The sequence below is a fragment of the Carassius carassius genome, chromosome 2 (genome assembly GCF_963082965.1).
Source record: "Carassius carassius chromosome 2, fCarCar2.1, whole genome shotgun sequence".
Lineage (NCBI taxonomy): Eukaryota > Metazoa > Chordata > Actinopteri > Cypriniformes > Cyprinidae > Carassius > Carassius carassius.
The window spans coordinates 44,308,466-44,329,256 of NC_081756.1; the positions used below are offsets into that span (position 1 = coordinate 44,308,466).

The 20,791-nt window shown below is 36.8% G+C and overlaps 1 protein-coding gene across 1 annotated transcript; it reads right to left on the bottom strand.

Annotated features, from left to right (window-relative positions):
- Positions 1–111: 111 nt before the first annotated feature.
- On the bottom strand, positions 112–20,245 carry LOC132110496 (RNA polymerase-associated protein CTR9 homolog). The gene is made up of 23 exons (XM_059517154.1): positions 20,073–20,245; positions 18,331–18,429; positions 18,015–18,254; positions 17,805–17,922; positions 16,179–16,268; positions 15,386–15,642; positions 15,201–15,308; positions 13,172–13,408; positions 13,004–13,093; positions 12,797–12,925; positions 12,526–12,709; positions 12,350–12,438; positions 10,111–10,296; positions 9,948–10,035; positions 9,670–9,818; positions 9,465–9,581; positions 6,720–6,865; positions 6,560–6,631; positions 4,102–4,384; positions 3,874–4,028; positions 3,286–3,379; positions 3,090–3,196; positions 112–838 (listed from the first exon to the last, which is right to left on the bottom strand). Exons 1-23 carry the CDS (start codon positions 20,115–20,117, stop codon positions 442–444), a joined length of 3,480 nt encoding a protein of 1,159 aa, XP_059373137.1. The 5' UTR covers positions 20,118–20,245; the 3' UTR covers positions 112–441.
- Between the last annotated feature and the right edge of the window lie 546 nt (positions 20,246–20,791).

Below are 20,791 nucleotides of genomic sequence, written 5' to 3' on the forward strand. Positions count from 1 at the left end.
TCATAGCTACTTCATACAGGATAGTGCGCCATGTCACAAAGCTCAAATCAACTCGAAGCATATTGAACATGACAATGAGTGGATATATTCAAAACGCCTCATAAACCAGGATACAATACAAACTAGAAATTTTTTTTTCAAAATATTTTTTATTCAAAGGTATTTCATATTGTACACCGACTCTGAATCACAGCGTGTGATTGTCCCTTTAGACTCCAGAGCACATTATATGCTGTAACGCTCAACGAAAAGTGCCTGCTGAAGAGGTTTCAAACAGACTGAACAGAAAACACCATTCTCATTTTTGAAAAATAAAAGCAAAAACGTTGTGTAAAATCGGAGAAACATTATCCGGGAAGACACTTGACTACGTACTATGATCTGAACATTAGCACAAAGGCTTCTTTTTTTTTTTTCTCGACAGACCGTATGGTCAGTATCTCAGTCACTGTCTTCATCAGATCCTCTGTTGGAGGCTTCGTTGTTGGACCCCTCCGGCTCAGAGTCGTTATCGGACCTCTGCGGAGAGCCTTCGATATCTGAGCCTCGATCTGAAGCGGCGGCTGGAGATCCGGCCTGAGACTCGTCGTCAGAGCCTTCGGAGCGGCTCTTCTTGCTCTCGTTGTCTGACTGCTCCGAGTCGGAGTGCTGCTGTGGTCTCCTCCTCTTCACCGGGCGATCGCTGCCAGACTCATCCTCGTCTGAGCGTCCAGAGCGCTGGGGGCTGCCGGCCTCACTGCCCGACCGGTTACGCTCCTCGTTGGAATCGCTGTCAGAAGCGATGCGTTTCCTGTGGCCTTCGTCTTCGTCTGAACCAGAGCCGCTGTCCCTGGGGTTTCTGGACACGAAACAGACAATTTAAAAAATGAATATATTCTTAATGAAACTGAAATTGCAGCACATGTTGTTTTTCATATTGTGATCCTAGAGTAACAGATTATGGGACTTGGTTCTATACATCGGTTGTTGATTCGATTTTGAGACACGGGTGTTTCACTCAAAAACAGGCAGATGAACATGAGCTTTTAAGACTTTTAAGACTAAATAAGGGGATTGCAAACTAGATGACCACAAGAGAAAAAGTGTGAGTGCAGAAAAAAATCTAAGAAAAAACTATAAATATATCAAGTTATATTCAAATAGAGTATATAAATGACTGCATGAATGAATGAATGAAGTACTATAGCAGTACTATGATATGACGGAAAAAAAGTAATACAATGTAACAAAACTAATTATTTTAGTAATTTTTTACAACATCAACAGATCAGGGTTTTTCAAACTGAGGTCCAGGAAATGCAAGGGAGTCTATGTAAATGTTTACAGGAAAAGTGTAAAGTAAAAAAATTAATAAATTAAAAATTAAAATTAAAACCAAAGAGAAGTCTGTCGTTTCACTGGAAGATCCGGAAATGAATGAATGAATGCACTAGGGCTGCAACTAACGATTATTTTGATAATCGATTAATCTGTCGATTATTTTTACGATTAATCGATTAATCGGTTTATGTACTTATATTTTAGTTTGTTCCATTTTTTCCCCAAGTAAATTATTAATAAATGGTCTTTATCATTCAGCATAGATTTAAGAGATTTTAACCATTTTGCACCGTCATATCCTCATCAAAAATATACCTGGAGTTGTTTTATTGTGTTAGTAATCCTTTGTCGAACTCTTCTGCAATCAGAACACTGACCCATACTCTAGCAAATTTCACAAGGAGATTTCAAATAATGTTTTCACCATGGCAGTCCTTAGAGCTCCTAAAGTAGTTTAACATCCTGAACAAAGCTTATTAAGGAATCTTTCAGAACATATTTTCACGAAGAATAAGGATAAAACAGAATAAAATTGCAGTGCATTGTATTTTATTATTTACTGGGAAAAAGCTTTATAGCTTTTGCTGTGAAATTGTAAACAATCCTTCAAAAAAAGTGCCAATGGCATGAAACCTGAATGGAACTCACAATTTAAAGTAAAATCCATCAGAAGGTTGTCCAGAAAAAAAAATACGACACACACAAAAAACCTGCTGTGTGAAAAAGAGCAGTGAACAATACTTAGAAAAAAAAAGTGCATTTCAAATATCTACATTTACCTCTCTCATTCAGTCATAATTAGGCTGCACGACTAAAAAGCAATGTTATCAGCTTTTACGACTAAACATTTGCAAACAACATTGTACTGGAGAATCTGCACAAATAAAAGTCTTAGGGGCCGTTCACAAATCGCGCCTAAAAACGCGTGGAAAACGATAGGTGCACCGCTTTCTCCTTTCCAAAGCGCTCGGGCAGAAGCGCCCCTGAGGCGTCTGCCTTTGCTAAGCAACCATGACGTGCTCTCTCCTTGAAGACGCGGAAATTTCAGCAAAGGATAAATGGATTTGCAGCTCAAAAAATCGCTTGCAGTAGCTCTGCTACTAAATTTATTTCAAAATGGAAATCCATATACAGCTATGATCAGCTGTTCCTTCATCTTGACTGAGCTTTTAATGTTGTTACGGGAAAGGATGAAGCTGATTGGTTAGTTCTTGTCACATGACCCGCGGTGCGGTTGCTGCATTCTGAAAAGTTTAAATGTTTTTAACTCGATGCGGTGCGGTGTTGGAAATAACGAACTTGAGCGCGCAAAAGACGCGATATGTGAACGTTCCCTTAAACAGTGCAGTAGTGCAGAGTTTACAGGTTACTCTTCTTTTTTAAAGGCTCAATGTAAAGTACTCCCACATCACGCTGAATGCTGCAGACCTATAGACATCATATGAGCACGTGACATAAAACAAGGCCAGCTATTGGCTATTCGCTACTTCTCCTGCTGTACTGGCTGAGTAAAACCTCCGGTGGCTCATTACTGCCACACTTTGGTCACCGCAGATTTAAAATATGCACGAAATGAGCCGCTTACGGCAAATAAAAGTTATTTAGCAACGAATCGATGACTAAATTAGTTGACAACTATTTTAATAATCGATTTTAATCGATTAAATCGATTCGTTGTTTCAGCTCTAGAATGCACCAATTAATTGTTCACAATAAGTTTTATAACATGCATTTACATAATAGACAGAGTGAAAAGTGACGTCTCTCACCTGTCTTCTGCTATTTTCAGGCCATCCTCATCGGAGGAGGAATCAGAGGATGAAATGATTGCCTTGGACTTGATCTTCCCTTTAAGAGACGGCGGCATGCGCTCCGGCTTGGGAAAAAAAAGGGGAGAAAAGCAATTAGAACCAAATCTCAACATACACGTAAAACTTTCACATTAAGTGCTCAGAGCATTGCTACCTTCTCGAACTTCTTGCGCTCTCTGGGCTTGCGCTGCTTTTTAGGCCTTGAGCCTCCTTCCTCATCTGAACCTTCATCTTCTCTTCTAGCTGGTCTGAGGAAACAAAGAGAAACACTCCGAAACTCAACCTATATATATATATATATATATATATATATATATATATACACACACACACCGTATTTTTCGGACTATAAGTCGCACTTTTTTTCATAGTTTGGCTGGTCCTGTGACTTATAGTCAGGTGCGACTTATTTATCAAAATTAATTTGACATGAACAGAGAGAAATGAACCAAGAGAAAACATAACCGTCTACAGCCGTGAGAGCGCCCTCTCGCGGCTGGAGACGGTAATGTTTTCTCTTGGATCTAAATAAATGCGACTTATAGTCCAGTGTGACTTATATATGTTGTTTTCCTCGTCATGACGTGTTTTTGGACTGATGCGACTTATACTTAGGTGCGACTTATAGTCCAAAAAATACGGTGTTATATATATATATATATATATATATATATATATATATATATATATATATATATATATATATATATATATATATATATATATTCTCATTAGTGTTTACCTCCTCCTCTTTTTACGGGGTTTCTTCTCTCCATCCTCCTCACCATCCTCCACTTCACTGCCACTCCCAGCTTTCTTCTTCTTCTTTTTCTTGATCGGCAGATCCTCATCAGAGTCATCATTGACAAAGTCATCAAAGTCGCCTCCTTTCTTGCGCTAAGTAAAAAGGTACATTTACATTTTAGAAAAGACAGGGTGTGAAAAAGAGTGTTGAAGTGGTTAAACTCACCCGTCCACTGCCTCCTTTCTTCTTCTCCTTTGCTGCTGCTTTCATCGACTCGGAGAAGTTGAGCAGGCCCTTGGTCTTCTCCACATACTGGGCTCTCTGCTCCAGCAGCTTCTTCTGCTCCTCGGCCTCTTTGCTCTTCCTCTCCTGCTGTTCTTTCAGCATCTGCTGCCGCAGCAGGTCTCTCTCCTGCTCCTGTTTGGCGCGGTGCTCCTTCTCCTCCTCATCTTGTTTCCGAGCTCGGGCCACATGGTATTGAGCCTGGCTTAGCAAATCAGAGCACTGCCTGAAAGAGATAACATACACTTCAAATGATTCAATTCTGTCATTTATTTATTTCCTCTTATGTCATTCAAATGCCTCGCCCTCCCAAAATGAAAGAAAAAAAATAAGAATAAAATTTTGTATGTGTATGTATGTGTATATACAGTGTAGGCCTATACAAAAAAATGTGTAATTATATATATATATATATATATATATATATATATATATATATATATATATATATAAAATGAAAAAGGATACAATTATAAAACATTAATTTGGATTTATAACACATTTTTTATATAATTTATAACATTTACAAAATATGTTTAAAATATAAAAAAAGAAAAATATATTTTGTATTTTATTGAATAATTGAATAAAATTATTATATAATTAAACATGTAAATATTATGTATAGGTAAACTACACATAACTGTATACAACCCGAATTCCGGAAAAGTTGGGACGTTTTTTAAATTTTAATAAAATGAAAACTAAAGGAATTTCAAATCACATGAGCCAATATTTTATTCACAATAGAACATAGATAACGTAGCAAATGTTTAAACTGAGAAATTTTACACTTTTATCCACTTAATTAGCTCATTTAAAATTTAATGCCTGCTACAGGTCTCAAAAAAGTTGGCACGGGGGCAACAAATGGCTAAAAAAGCAAGCCGTTTTGAAAAGATTCAGCTGGGAGAACATCTAATGATTAATTAAGTTAATTGATATCAGGTCTGTAACATGATTAGCTATAAAAGCTTTGTCTTAGAGAAGCAGAGTCTCTCAGAAGTAAAGATGGGCAGAGGCTCTCCAATCTGTGAAAGACTGCGTAAAATAATTGTGGAAAACTTTAAAAACAATGTTCCTCAACGTCAAATTGCAAAGGCTTTGCAAATCTCATCATCTACAGTGCATAACATCATCAAAAGATTCAGAGAAACTGGAGAAATCTCTGTGCGTAAGGGACGAGGCCGGAAACCTTTATTGGATGCCTGTGGTCTTCGGGCTCTCAGACGACACTGCATCACTCATCGGCATGATTGTGTCAACGACATTACTAAATGGGCTAAGGAATACTTTCAGAAACCACTGTCGGTAAACACAATCCGCCGTGCCATCAGCAGATGCCAACTAAAGCTCTATCATGCAAAAAGGAAGCCATATGTGAACATGGTCCAGAAGCGCCGTCGTGTCCTGTGGGCCAAGGCTCATTTAAAATGGACTATTTCAAAGTGGAATAGTGTTTTATGGTCAGACGAGTCCAAATTTGACATTCTTGTTGGAAATCATGGACGCCGTGTCCTCCGGGCTAAAGAGGAGGGAGACCTTCCAGCATGTTATCAGCGTTCAGTTCAAAAGCCAGCATCTCTGATGGTATGGGGGTGCATAAGTGCATACGGCATGGGCAGCTTGCATGTTTTGGAAGGCTCTGTGAATGCTGAAAGGTATATAAAGGTTTTAGAGCAACATATGCTTCCCTCCAAACAACGTCTATTTCAGGGAAGGCCTTGTTTATTTCAGCAGGACAATGCAAAACCACATACTGCAGCTATAACAACAGCATGGCTTCGTCGTAGAAGAGTCCGGGTGCTAACCTGGCCTGCCTGCAGTCCAGATCTTTCACCTATAGAGAACATTTGGCGCATCATTAAACGAAAAATACGTCAAAGACGACCACGAACTCTTCAGCAGCTGGAAATCTATATAAGGCAAGAATGGGACCAAATTCCAACAGCAAAACTCCAGCAACTCATAGCCTCAATGCCCAGACGTCTTCAAACTGTTTTGAAAAGAAAAGGAGATGCTACACCATGGTAAACATGCCCCGTCCCAACTATTTTGAGACCTGTAGCAGAAATCAAAATTGAAATGAGCTCATTTTGTGCATAAAATTGTAAACTTTCTCAGTTTAAACATTTGCTATGTTATCTATGTTCTATTGTGAATAAAATATTGGCTCATGTGATTTGAAAGTCTTTTAGTTTTCATTTTATTAAAATTTAAAAAACGTCACAACTTTTCCGGAATTCGGGTTGTATTAAGCATTAAATATTTTTAGATTGGCTGTGGATTTTTTCATGACACCCTGTATTTTCACGGGGTGTGTCAGGTCACACCTGACTGGGACATTTGTGGAAACTTTTATTTCAGAACAAATATCCCATATCTGGAAGAACAAGCATACCTGGCTTCGCCTGCAGCCAGCGCAAGGTCGAATCTCATTTTGTCTCCAGCCTTACTGAGATAGCTGAAGTACCTGTGAGAACAATAACAGAAAGTTATGAAAGACATGAGAGCTTCAAGCTGTAGTGCGTCATAGGCTGGAGGTCATAGAGTTCACGTACCTGTGAGCCAACTCCAGCTCTTTCACCGCACTTAACACAGCCTTCAGATTACTCTTCTCGTCCTTCAGCACCAGCGTGGCCAACCTCTGCAGCACCAGCGCCACATTAAACATCAGCACCGTGTCACTGGGAGCCACGTGCCGGGCCTGAGAGTCAAAGAACCAGAGAAAAGGAGAAACAAGAAAAACAGCAGGATGTCAGAAACTTTAATAACTAGGAATAAAATATAGGTTCAAATAATGTACATTTTTAAATATATTTAATAATAAATTATTAAAATCAAAAGTTGTGTTAACCCTAACCCGTTAATATTATTTAATGGACCTAAGCTAACTTGAACTAACAATCAACAGCTGTCTTTTTATTAACTAACATTAACAAATATCAATAAATGTATTGCTCATTGCTAGTTAATGCATTACCTAGCATTAACTAATGGGACTTTATTGCACTGTAAAGTGTTACATATATATATATATATATATATATATATATATATATATATATATATATATATATATATATATATATATATATATATATATAGACACAAACACACACACACACACACACACACACACACATATATATATATAGTTTTTTATTTTTTGTTAATGAATCATAATTAATATAGTCATAATACAAAAATAAGCATAAAAATAAATATATGGGTGTTAATCTTGTTACTTTTGATGAGAAACGGCTTTAAATATATGTACATTCCAGTATAATACACTGGGTTGCACTTGTAAAATATAACTAAAGTAATATGTTACAGTCGTGGCCAAAAGTTTTGAGAATTACATAAATATTGGAAATTGGAAAAGTTGCTGCTTAAGTTTTTATAATAGCAATTTGCATATACTCCAGAATGTTATGAAGAGTGATCAGATGAATTGCATAGTCCTTCTTTGCCATGAAAATTAACTTAATCCCAAAAAAAACCTTTCCACTGCATTTCATTGCTGTCATTAAAGGACCTGCTGAGATCATTTCAGTAATCGTCTTGTTAACTCAGGTGAGAATGTTGATGAGCACAAGGCTGGAAATCATTATGTCAGGCTGATTGGGTTAGAATGGCAGACTTGACATGTTAAAAGGAGGGTGATGCTTGAAATCATTGTTCTTCCATTGTTAACCATGGTGACCTGCAAAGAAACGCGTGCAGCCATCATTGCGTTGCATAAAAATGGCTTCACAGGCAAGGATATTGTGGCTACTAAGATTGCACCTAAATCAACAATTTATAAGAACATCAAGAACTTCAAGGAAAGAGGTTCAATTCTTGTAAAGAAGGCTTCAGGGCGTCCAAGAAAGTCCAGCAAGTGCCAGGATCGTCTCCTAAAGAGGATTCAGCTGCGGGATCGGAGTGCCACCAGTGCAGAGCTTGCTCAGGAATGGCAGCAGGCAAGTGTGTGCGCATCTGCACGCACAGTGAGGCCAAGACTTTTGGAAGATGGCCTGGTGTCAAGAAGGGCAGCAAAGAAGCCACTTCTCTCCAAAAAAAAACATCAGGGACAGATTAATCTTCTGCAGAAAGTAGAGTGAATGGACTGCTGAGGACTGGGGCAAAGTCATATTCTCCGATGAAGCCCCTTTCCGATTGTTTGGGGCATCTGGAAAAAGGCTTGTCCGGAGAAGAAAAGGTGAGCGCTACCATCAGTCCTGTGTCATGCCAACAGTAAAGCATCCTGACACCATTCATGTGTGGGGTTGCTTCTCATCCAAGGGAGTGGGCTCACTCACAATTCTGCCCAAAAACACAGCCATGAATAAAGAATGGTACCAAAACACCCTCCAACAGCAACTTCTTCCAACAATCCAACAACAGTTTGGTGAAGAACAATGCATTTTCCAGCACGATGGAGCACCGTGCCATAAGGCAAAAGTGAGAACTAAGTGGCTCGGGGACCAGAATGTTGAAATTTTGGGTCCATGGCCTGGAAACTCCCCAGATCTTAATCCCATTGAGAACTTGTGGTCAATCCTCAAGAGGCGGGTGGACAAACAAAAACCCACTAATTCTGACTCCAAGAAGTGAATATGAAAGAATGGGTTGCTATCAGTCAGGATTTGGCCCAGAAGTTGATTGAGAGCATGCCCAGTCGAATTGCAGAGGTCCTGAAAAAGAAGGGCCAACACTGCAAATACTGACTTTTTGCATAAATGTCATGTGATTGTCGATAAAAGCCTTTGAAACGTATGAAGTGCTTGTAATTATATTTCGGTACATCACAGAAACAACTGAAACAAAGATCTAAAAGCAGTTTAGCAGCAAACTTTTTGAAAACTAATATTTATGTAATTCTCAAAATACGTGTAATTGTTTTCATTTTTTTAAAACAACTTATAAGATGAAATTTATTGTTTGCATTCAGCTTAACGATTATAATATGGTACTAAACTAACTGAAACTGATGTAAAAATATATGTTAAAAAAAAACTATTGACATTTAAAAAAAAATAAGAATAATAATGACAAAAAACTATTTAAACTTTAGCAAAAATATAAATGAAACCTGAAAATAAAATAAATACCAATTCAAAATATCAATAAAAACTATAATAGTGTCTCGATGTTGTCAAAGGCACATGACAAAAATAATAATTTGTATATAAAATGTGTTGTTTTTTTAAAATAACTTGTTTTCATTTTTTAATCAGTTATCAGTTTTTACAAAACTCAGTTTGGGAAACCCTTCAGTAGAGAAAAGAAGCTCTAAAGTTTTATTAAGATTGGCTCACCCTCAGAAGAGTCTGTTTGCACTCCTGCAGCTTGCCACACTTGAAGAGCGCTCGGGCCAGATACAGCAGCACCTCGGTGTTCTGATGTTTGTAGAATTTCTTCAAACAGTTTTCATACTGAAGAGACAGAAAAACAGAACACGAGTGCACAATCAGAACAAAACCCTCATCCTCAGGAGACTTTTCCTTCAGTTTATTCTCTCACCATCTGCACTGCACTGATGTACTGCTTCTGCTCCACATAGATGTGTGCGAGATTCAGCCAGACATCACTGATCTCTGCCGTGGCCTCTCGGACCTGGGCAAAAACATCCCGTGCCTCTCGGAAATAACCCTTGTGTGCCAAAACAGCACCTGTGCCACACGAAAGAAAGACGCTTATGATGAAATAAAACAAAAAGACGGTTAACCACCAGTATGTTGGTCTATATTGCTAGTTACAGGACAGGGTTTACAAGACTAATTAAACAGCAGATAAAGCACCTATGCCATTGGCAGCATACAGATTTTTGGAATCATTCCTCAGAACTTGTTTGTAGATCGCCAAAGCTCGATCCTGGTGCCGCTTTTCCTGTGAAAACAAACAAAAGAATTTGTAATAAATAAAACAGACCACAAATTATGACAACACAAGATAGTTTGTCACCTTCTCTCGGTCTCTAGAGGGCTGATGCAGCGTCTGGAGCCACACGTTTCCCAGCGCCAGCATCGAGTAAGTGTCGTTCTGAGTGGAGGGCTGCTTAAGGATGCGTTCAAACTTCTTCTGCCCGGGACCCCACTCTTGCTTCGCCAAGTGAAGGTTACCAATCAGAGACCAGGCATCGGGGTGGTCCTGCAAAACACAATTCATTAATAAAGATCTGAAGAAATCAACAAAAACCTGAAAATACGTCTAGAAAGTCTAGGTGCGTTAGCCAAAATAGCAAGATAAAAACTATAGCTGTACTGAAGCACTATTATAGTTAAACAATAAAAAATGTTTTTTAACTTAATATAAACTTTATTTCAGCTAGCAACATTTCTCATTTCAGTTTGACTTGATTTAATAAAGCAATTAAAACTTAAATAAAATTCATTAAAAAGTATATAGTCATACATAAATTACTGAAAATGATTATTCACTAATTGAAAATGTAACAAATTTAAAAAAATTATAAAAACTAGTGCTGTCGAACAATTAATCGCAATTAGTCGCATCATAAATAAACATTTTTGTTTACACAATATTTGTGTGTACCGTGTATATTTATTATCTATATAAAAACATACATAAAATGTTCTGTTTATATATATATAAACAATTTTTATAAATATATGTTAGCGCTTTGAGTATTAAGAAAAGCACATTACAAATAAGATGTATTATGATAATTATTATATATACACATATATATATATATACACACACACACAAACACACGTAAAAAAAAATTCAAACATACACGTTTGTGTATTTATATATACATAATAAATATACACGCACACACATTTTATGTAAACAAAAAAACTATTAATCACGATTAATTGTTTGACAGCACTTATAAAAACAATGATACTAAAACAGCACCGCTTTACTGAGGAATGGAAAATGTTTAGATCGTAACCTTCTTCAGTGTCTAATTACAACAAAGTACAAGAAATCACCTTAAAACAAAGATTACAAGGTTGCATACTTTACATGATTACCCCCCCCCCCCAAAAAAAGATAACATTAGATACATAAATAATAAGTAATGAATTATGATTAGACTTAAAGCAAAATTAAACAATTGCTAGTGAATGAAAATAGATTAATTAACTGAGAATTATTTTATTAATCTCAACAGATTAGAGCCTTACTGAATTCTAAAGAACATGACCGTGTTAATTAAACCATTCGATTTTTGGTCATCACGTTATGCACGATCATGTGACCTGACATTGCAATTAGGCACAGAAGGTCACATGTTGTGTCCAAAATGTTTGCTGTTCCTCAGTAAAGCTGTGGTTTTTATCTTGCATTTGCTTTTTTGTTGGCTTTTTTTATTTGGATTAAAACAGAACTAGAAGAATGAGAATATTTGTCGGTAATACATATAACGCCGCCTTCACACTGGCAGTTGAAATCAGCTCCGTAATACGCAATACACCCCCAGTGGACGTCGTACACAACGGTGAAAAGTGTCGGAAGCCTCGGAACCGAGTAGAACAAAAATGGCGGAAAGGTTGGAAAGGCTGACAGCGCGACACCCTGAAATACTCCCTGAAATCCTCACCGTTGTTCAGACGCAGCTCACCCACCAGGCGGTGAAACTCCCCGTACTGATACCTCTCTGCCAGGTAGTATTTTACCCACATGGATCTCTTTTTTTTTTTGCTTGCTTCTCCAGTATAGGAGAGCAACAGCAAGAGCATTGACAAGTCTACGATTAGCCATAATATAATTTTCTGGCTGTATGTGAATGAGCGGGAAAATGGCCACAACATTGAATTGTACAATATTTAAATATTTAATTATTTAATTGTATTAACTGCATAAATTACGTTATAAAATCATTAAAATGAAAAAAATGACATAACTTGTCGTTATAAAATCATTATTTATTTTATTAAAAGTTAAGAATTCAGGTTTGTTTATCAGTACCATAGCAACGCCAACTTCCGCTGGAATTGTCGGATAGGAACCGTCCGTAGCCTTTCGCAAGAGTTCAATTTTTTGAACGCATCCGGATGGCCAACGGACACGATTTTTTTCGCACCGCACTCGTTCGCACCTGGTTCGGACCCATTCGCATGCGGTCTGCGAATCTCCATAGAAAATGAATGACTTCCGGTCGTTTCGCTGCCGTATCGGAGCTGATTTCAACTGCCAGTGTGAAGGCGGCGTAAGGATAAGAACTACATACCTGATTGATCTGAAGGGCTTCTTTAAACCAGTCAGAGGCCTCATAGAAATTTCCCTTATCACGTGCCATCGCTCCAAGTCGCAAGTAACCTGTGACAGATTCAAATAAAGCAACTGAACAGACCATTTCCTGAAAAAAAAAACAAAAAAAAACAGACACACTGTGATGATGCCTACAGTCGACATAATTGGGATGCTCTCTCAAGATGTTCTTGTAGAGCTTCTCAGCCTCGTGGAACTCGCACATGGCTTCATACAGTCTGGCCAGGTTATACGAGGTTGTGACGGAGATGGCGTTGTAGTAGTGCTCATCATGCTCGCCCTCAGCTTTTGCCCTCTCCAAAGAAGCCAAGAAGTATTTCTACATAGAAATTGAGATGTGTTTTCTGTAGTACCAAACAGCAGAACCGCAACATTCATTTAATTCGAGCCTAAAATCCCTCTTTACCTTTGCCTCGCCAAGGTTTCCCAATCTGAAGTGTAAAGCCCCTAAATTATTGAGGATCTCAGGAGGAACATCCGCTTGGACCTTCTCCTGGAGGATACGAGTGGCCGTGCCATATGCAGAAAGAGCACCCTGCAGGAAACATGGGTGTTAGAGAGTTATATCTTGCATGAGTCCAGACACAAGCAGGTGCAGGAATAACACTGTTACCTGAATATCTGTTTGTTCCAAAATCTGGGCGAGCTCAATCCAGGCTTCCACATCATCGGAATGCTGCACTGTGATTTTTTTCAGATGTTCCTACGAGTAAAAAACAAACAAACAGGAGACTTATAATTATCTATTATGTAATGCAGTTTTTGATATATAATGTCGTACCTTAGCAATGTCTCTCTTCTCCTGGTCATCCGATGTGGCATAAAGAGACCCAAGGATTTTCATGGTTTCATAGTTGTTGGGATAAGCTTTCAGGACCTTTTCAAAGCACTGTGCAGCATTCTCTTTGTCTCTACGATACACATACATCTGGCCCAGGCCAAAGAAGGGCAGTACGAAAGTAGACGACGCAAACTGAGTGGCCTGATAGTAGTACTGGAAGGCCTGGTCGTAGTCCTCCTAAAAGCAAACACATGTGCACGTTTATCAGCATTGGTGATACACACTGCAGGAAATTTAAGCTGACTGACAGGCTGATATATTGGCCAGGTCGAATAATGTTTGGCCTCTGTCCATATTATCAGTCTTTAACATTTTTGAGTAAATATTACACTTAACATTTCACTTTTTGTAAAGCATGTAAAAAATGTAAAAATAAAAATAAAAATAAGTAAAAGGTCAGTGTTGAGGTCAGTAAAAGGTTTTGACTTCAGTGTTTTGAATATTAATGCAACTATTAAAAAATAGTTTTCGGTAATTCAAATAAGGCTGTAATAAAACACAGTTAAATATAAATAAATAGTATATTAGATATTAAATATTAAATTAAAGATAAATATTAGATTATTGAAATAAGTTTAAATTACTGAAACTAAAACTGAAATAAAAATTAAGTGATAAATAAATGAATTAAAATATGAATTTAAATCAAAAACATTGTAATTAATGAAATAAAAAAGCATGTAATAAAAATGCTTGAAATTCAAACTAAAAGTATAATAAAAGCCAATCAAAAATAAATTAAAAAGTTAAAATATGAATAATACTAAAATAACAGTTTAAAGAAGATTATGCTACAATTCCCAGTTTATTTTATATGTAATTACACGTTATAATTGAAATATACTAGGGCTGCAACAAACGATTATTTTGATAATCGATTAATCTACCGATTATTGGATCGATTAATCAGCTAAGCATCATTATTTTGCTGATTAATCAGTAGACATTTATTGATTATTCAGCTTTTGCAATAAGTTAAAATATTGAGTTGTACATATTCTAATAAATAAAGGTAATCACTTGAACGCGCTCACAACAGAGCCGCTTCAACAAATTCTAACTGACCCTCTGATGTCACATGGACTACTTTGATGATGTTTTTCTTACCTTTCTTGACATGGAAAGTAGACCGTACATACATTTTCAATGGAGGGACAGAAAGCTCTCGGACTAAATCTAAAATATCTTAAACTGTGTTCCGAAGATGAACGGAGGTCTCATGGGTTTGTAACGACATGAGTGTGACATAAATTTCATTTTTGGCTGAACTAACTCTTTAAGGCTATCTATAGAACTAAAGTACTAAATAAATAAACGTGACTACTTCACTGAAGTACTGAACTTCAGTACCTTCAATACCACGACTTAGGTGCCCTTGAGCAAGGCATCGAACCCCCAACTGCTCCCTGGGCGCCGCAGCATAAATGGCTGCCCACTGCTCCGGGTGTGTGCTCACAGTGTGTGTGTGTGTGTTCACTGCTCTGTGTGTGTGCGCATTTCGGATGGGTTAAATGCAGAGCACGAATTCTGAGTATGGGTCACCATACTTGGCTGAATGTCACTTCACTAACTACAGAGCTCGTGCAAACATCCACATTTTTTTAATCAGATGCATTTTAAACTACTGCCTTCTAACCTCTATCAGTTTTTGATGTGTTTATTTTGTTATTAAATACGCAGCAAATATTAACAATCATCCAAATGCAGTTCAGCACCCTCGGATTTGGCTCCGTTTGCTCTGAAGCGCTGTCTTCTTCTCCTGGATTTCATCTGGAGAGCTGAATTACAGTCTTGCGCTACAGCGCCACACTGGTCAAACCACGTTATTGCAGGCTCTTACGTTAGATCATATGACTTTAACGACTACTCGACAACAAAAATATTTGCCGATAATAATGTCTACTAATTGTTTCAGCCCTAAAATATACTGACTGACAACTATTTCAAATGAAAGAAGTCTCTTTGTTACCTGGACATGGAAGGATCGAGCTAACTGATAGCAGCTCTCCGCTTGCATAGCCTCCACCTCTGTGTTGTGAAAAGCATGAAGAGCCAGATGCTGCACTTTGCTGTAATCCTGAAAAACACAATGCACATATAAAGTACAAGATCTCCACTTTAAAAAAGCAGATCACAAGAGAGATCCAGCTTTACCTTCTTGAAAAAGAAATGATTGGCGAGGTGGTTGAGCACCATGGGGTTGCTGGGGTCAATGGTGTAGGCTCTGGAAAGCAGCTGCACCCCGTTCTTGATGGAGTCGGCCTCTTTGTTGTTGAGCTCCAGCACAGCCAACCCCACCAAAGCTCCCACACATTTGGAGTTGAGCTCCAGGGCTCTGCCAAACGCCAGTCGAGCTTTATCTAGTTTGTTGAGCTTTACAAAGCAGTGGCCCATGCCTAGTCTCACCTCGGCTGCAATAAGACAATTTACGCAGAAATCAGCTCTGTGTGAATTATAACAGTTAAGGTTAACCCGTTAAACAGCAGTTTGGAACATGGACCCTAAAACAACATTTGAGATTACAGTGGCTTAAATATAGACCCCTAAGATTGCGGTGATGCAGAAAATGGAGACAGAATCATGGATTTCAATCATAAAAATGTAATTTACAGCAAAATGTGGAATTTGACAATGTAGCAAATTTTGGATGAATGAATATATCAAAAGTAGGACTGTACAGATGACCGAACTGAATAATACTCAAGTTATGAATTCTATTGATTGCATTTTGATTAGTCATATTTATTTAAACCATTAAAACAAAATACAGAAAAATTAAAAACACAGCATTTTAGGAAAAATAAAACTGATTTCATAGGGGGCCTACATTTTTATTAAAATCTTGACGTTTCTTCATCTTTCAATTGACGTATAATTTTGTCAAGATGTGATTAGGATACATTGATCTACTATGACAATAGTATTTAAACACATCTGACAGACTCACCTGGACAGCCAGGGTTAGTGCGGAGAGCTTTTTTGTAGTAGGCTAGAGCTCCTCTGTAATCTTTTTTGTTGAAGGAGATACACGCCTTACCTATTGAAGGACATAAACATAAATAATCATTCATAACACGACAACATCTATTAAGAGCAAACGCTTGGCATAAATGTGCAATAGTCAATGATCGCGATTTACTCTGAAAACTGATCCTGTAGAATGTGCAAGATTGAGCTGTTTCGAATTTGAGCATGCAGCAATCATTTTAATAAATTAAATTAACTAATATGGAGTTTAATTATCAAATTAGGCCATATCGTTATTAGGCCACATATTTGTGTTTTTTCTCCCTCAAATTAAGGATGCAATTTAAGTCCTCTTCAAATTAAGGCTTTAGTTATAACATAAGACTTGGCTTGACCTTAAATTTGATCTAACTGAATTTAAGACTTTTAAAGGATTTGAAGGAACACTGTAGGGTTTCTGCAGGTTTTTATGAACGTAAATTTAAGAGGCCGTTTACACTACAATGTTTTCAGACAAAAACTGGAAACTTTTTATGCCTTTTGACTGTTCGTTTACACGACAACGTTTTTTTCGGGACTATAAACGCATATTTTTGAAAACGGTTTTCAAAGTGCAAGTTTTTGAAAACGCAAATGTTATCATTTTTGGGTAAACACCCAGTAAGAAAATCTGAAATGAAATGAAAACGGTGACATCGTGCTCGTGCGTAGTACGTGTTAGGTATGCAGACATGTGCAATACGTGTCGATTTTAAAGGCAAGCGCGAACAAACATACACAACAATAGCAGAGTATATATGGTACTGTTGTTGCTGCTCAAGAGTTTGCTAACGCTTCTTCACTAAAGTGTGGATTTACTTCAACATAACAACCAACAGCGGAGATGAATCATATAATCATCACTTTCCTACAGGTACTGATTACTAACAAGGTGACAGCACCAACTACTGGCCTGGCATAAGTAATAAAGCATTTTTGACTGGATGTGTATAAACGCGAAACGTTTTGAAAATGTTTTCTAGTATACGTGAAACTTTTTTTAAACTGCAAGGGAATTTTGCTGTTTTGACTACACCGTTGTCGTGTATACGTAGCCTAAGACTTTTAAAGAATTCAAAGGAACACCGTAGAGGCTTTCTGCATGTTTGCATCAAATAAAAAAAATAATAAAAAGCCATCTTTAATGAGAAATTGCTTAAAATGAAGAGAGTTTATGATCAAAACAAGAACAAATACCTTCCACTGGGCTCAGAAAAAATCAACTTGATTGAAAGGGAAAGCGAGTTCATGTTTATTCATGTTTTAAACATAAATGTACTTAATTTTGTTTGTTTTCTCAGAAAACGAAACTTCATGTTCAATTTGCATCTCAAGTAAATGTATCTTGATTTAATAATGTTCAGATATTTGCAACATTTAATGACTTTACGAATTAAAGACTTTTCGCTCCAATTTAAGACCGTTTTTCAGGCCTTAGTTTATGAAAAGGGCAAATTAAGACTTTTCAAGACCCACAGAAACTCTGCTGTATTAGGAAAAATAAAGTGAAATGTGATTTCAAGTTCAGACTCTTAAGTATATAATGATCATGTGCCATATGATTTACCCAGGAGTGCAGGGATGTTGTTTGTCGACTGGTTGAGTACAAACTGAAACTGAGCATCTGCCTGATCCATCTTATCTCCTTCCAGGAGACAAAAGCAAGCTCTTCCCAGCAGATGGCTCTATGGAAATGAGAAATATCACAAGGCTAAAGACCTAACAAAAAAATACAACAATGACAGAGATTACTATGAAAACTGTAACCTTCATTTACCTGATCGTACATGATGATCTTGTCTGCCATGGTGTACAGAAGAGTGGACTGGTTGATGAGGTCCTTCTTTGCATCCTTGTTCTTCTCTTTCCGAGCCTGCTGGACATAATAAGCTGCCAGTGTGTCCAGACACGTCATCTGGTCCTTCTCGTGGTCTCTGTAATCCAGGTTTCCATCGATGCGCGCCGCCTCCAGCAACTTGACAAAATCCTCCGTCTTGCCTTGTTTGTAGTACTCCAACTGCAAAGAAATAGTCGTGAGATTTTTGCGCACCAGAAATCCTAATAATGTCACCGTAAACGAGCTTGTGACTCACAGCGAGTGCAATCCATATGTGCAGCTGTGTGTGCTCCTGTTTGAGGATACTGATGACTTCATCTCCTTCTGGAAGCTGGTCGAAGTCAAGCTCAATGACCTGAGAAAGAAGCAACAAATGAATGACCATTAACAAGGATGAGATCATGAACATAGGATAAAACTCCTCCAGTGAGACAATAGAACTCTAACACCTACGATAAATATCATTTATTAATAACATGCAATAAAATACAGCTTCAGTCAATGTGAAAGAATGTGTGTAAAAAAGCCCCTGAGACGATTAATCATTTATTATGGGAATATCATCAGGTACACCATTTTTGTAGTTAATTTGGAGATAATTATTTAATTGATTTGTTTTAAAATATATGAAGCTAGGATTATTGTTAATTTGGTAGAAGCTATGATTAATTTGGTTAATTTGAAGATGTTAAGGTGTTTCTAGTATTTGTATTGGACATGCACGTCGACACGTTGTCATATATTCATAAGGTCAAAATAAATAAAACTATGAACTATGGTGCGGTTTAAAATGTACAATGGTTTCTTCTTCTATTTACTTCCGAGATGTTTGTTAATACGATTTGCTTGGGTTTCAATAAAGGACATTTCACAAATACACTGTTTTTCAAACGTTTGGGATCAGTAAGATTTTTAATGAGTTTTACTTTTACAGAAGTCTCTTCTGCTCATCAAAGGCTGCATTTATTTGACCAAAAATACAGATAAAAAAAATTATATTGTAAAATATTATTACCATTTGAAATAATGGATTTCTATTTCAGTATACTTTAAAATATAATTTATTTCAGTGATGCAAAGATGATTTTTTTATCAGCCATTACTCCAGTGTCACATGATCTTCAGAAATCATTCAACTACGCTGATTTAATATCAATGTTGGAAACATTTGGTCTGCATTATATTTATTTTTGGAAACTTAAGGATTATTTAATGAATAAAAGTAATTAAAAAAACTGGGTTTATTTAAAATAGGAATCTTTTCTTCTACCAATACAAGTCTTTATTCTCACTTTTTATCAAATTCACACATCATTGCTGAATAAAAGCATTATTTATTTTTATTATTTTTTAAAGGATGGAAAAAAATACAGACCACAAGCTTTTGAACAGTGGTGTATATTGCTACAAAATATTTTAGATTTGAATAAACTCAATTCTTTTAAACTTTTTATTAATAAAAGAATCATGAAAAAAAAAGAATTAAATCAGCATATTAGAATGATTTCTGAAAGATGACGTGACACTGAAGACTGGAGTAACGTAAATGATGCTGATGAAAATTCAGCTTTGCATCGCAAGAATAAATTCGATTTTAAAGTATATTAAAATAGAAAACCATTATTTTAAAGTGACATAATATTTATCAATATTACTGTTTTCTGCATTCCTGATCAAATAAATGCAGCCTTGTTGATGACTTCTTCAACAAACATCACAAATCTTACTGATCGCAGACATGAACCTCAACAGAAAAAGACTGAAAGATGCTCGGGTGAAGTATTGTACATCTCGTGAAACACGTTCAGTTTCTCGTTGTATGATTTATGATTTGAGTATCCTAAGACTCATTGGGGTATTTCTGTCGTTCGCCGATGTTGGTTTATTTTTTTTATGTAAACTTATTAAAAGCGCGTGAATGATAGCATGTTAGCAGATCATAGCAGAACTGCAATCCAATTATATTCAGCGCCGCACTGAGATAAAACAAGTCCAAACCTCATCTGTGTCCCGCAGAGGGATTTCGATGGATCCCCGAGACATGGTTGCGACTCAAGCCAGGAACCCAATACTGCAGCTTTTGGTTTGTATTCGTTTGTATCCAGCGGTGATCAGCAGCAGCTCTACACACTCACCACCGACTGAACCTGGACCCTACACATCCGGGTTAGCGGTACAGCGCTTCAAATGAAAAGTCTTCGAAAATTTCTTACACAAGCGCCTACGGACTTTTAAATAAACAAAAACTGGTCACTAATTCTTGTTTCAACATTTTAATGACTCTTCTGTCGTGAGTCAATGGTGTTCTGTCGTGAGCTGTCGTAAATTATCATGTAGCGTGACAAATGATTAAGAATGCAAATATTAATTAAAGTATATTTAGCTTGAGCATGGCGTAACAAAATAATAACAATTAAAACAACAAAAACAAGACACATATGATACGATAAAAGCATATTTACATCTAAATTTATATGAATAAAAATAAAAAGATACATAAAAATAACAAATGTGCAATTCTGAATATTATAATTTTACATAAAATTACTACTATTTCCGTTTCTTCTATACTACTATTATCATTTTGCAGAAAAAGATAAATAATAATTAAATTATAAATATATAACGAAATGAAAGTAGTATCTAATAAATTATTTGGTAACACTTTATTTGAGGGTCTAATATTCACTATTCTGTAGTTAATAGTCAATAAGTGT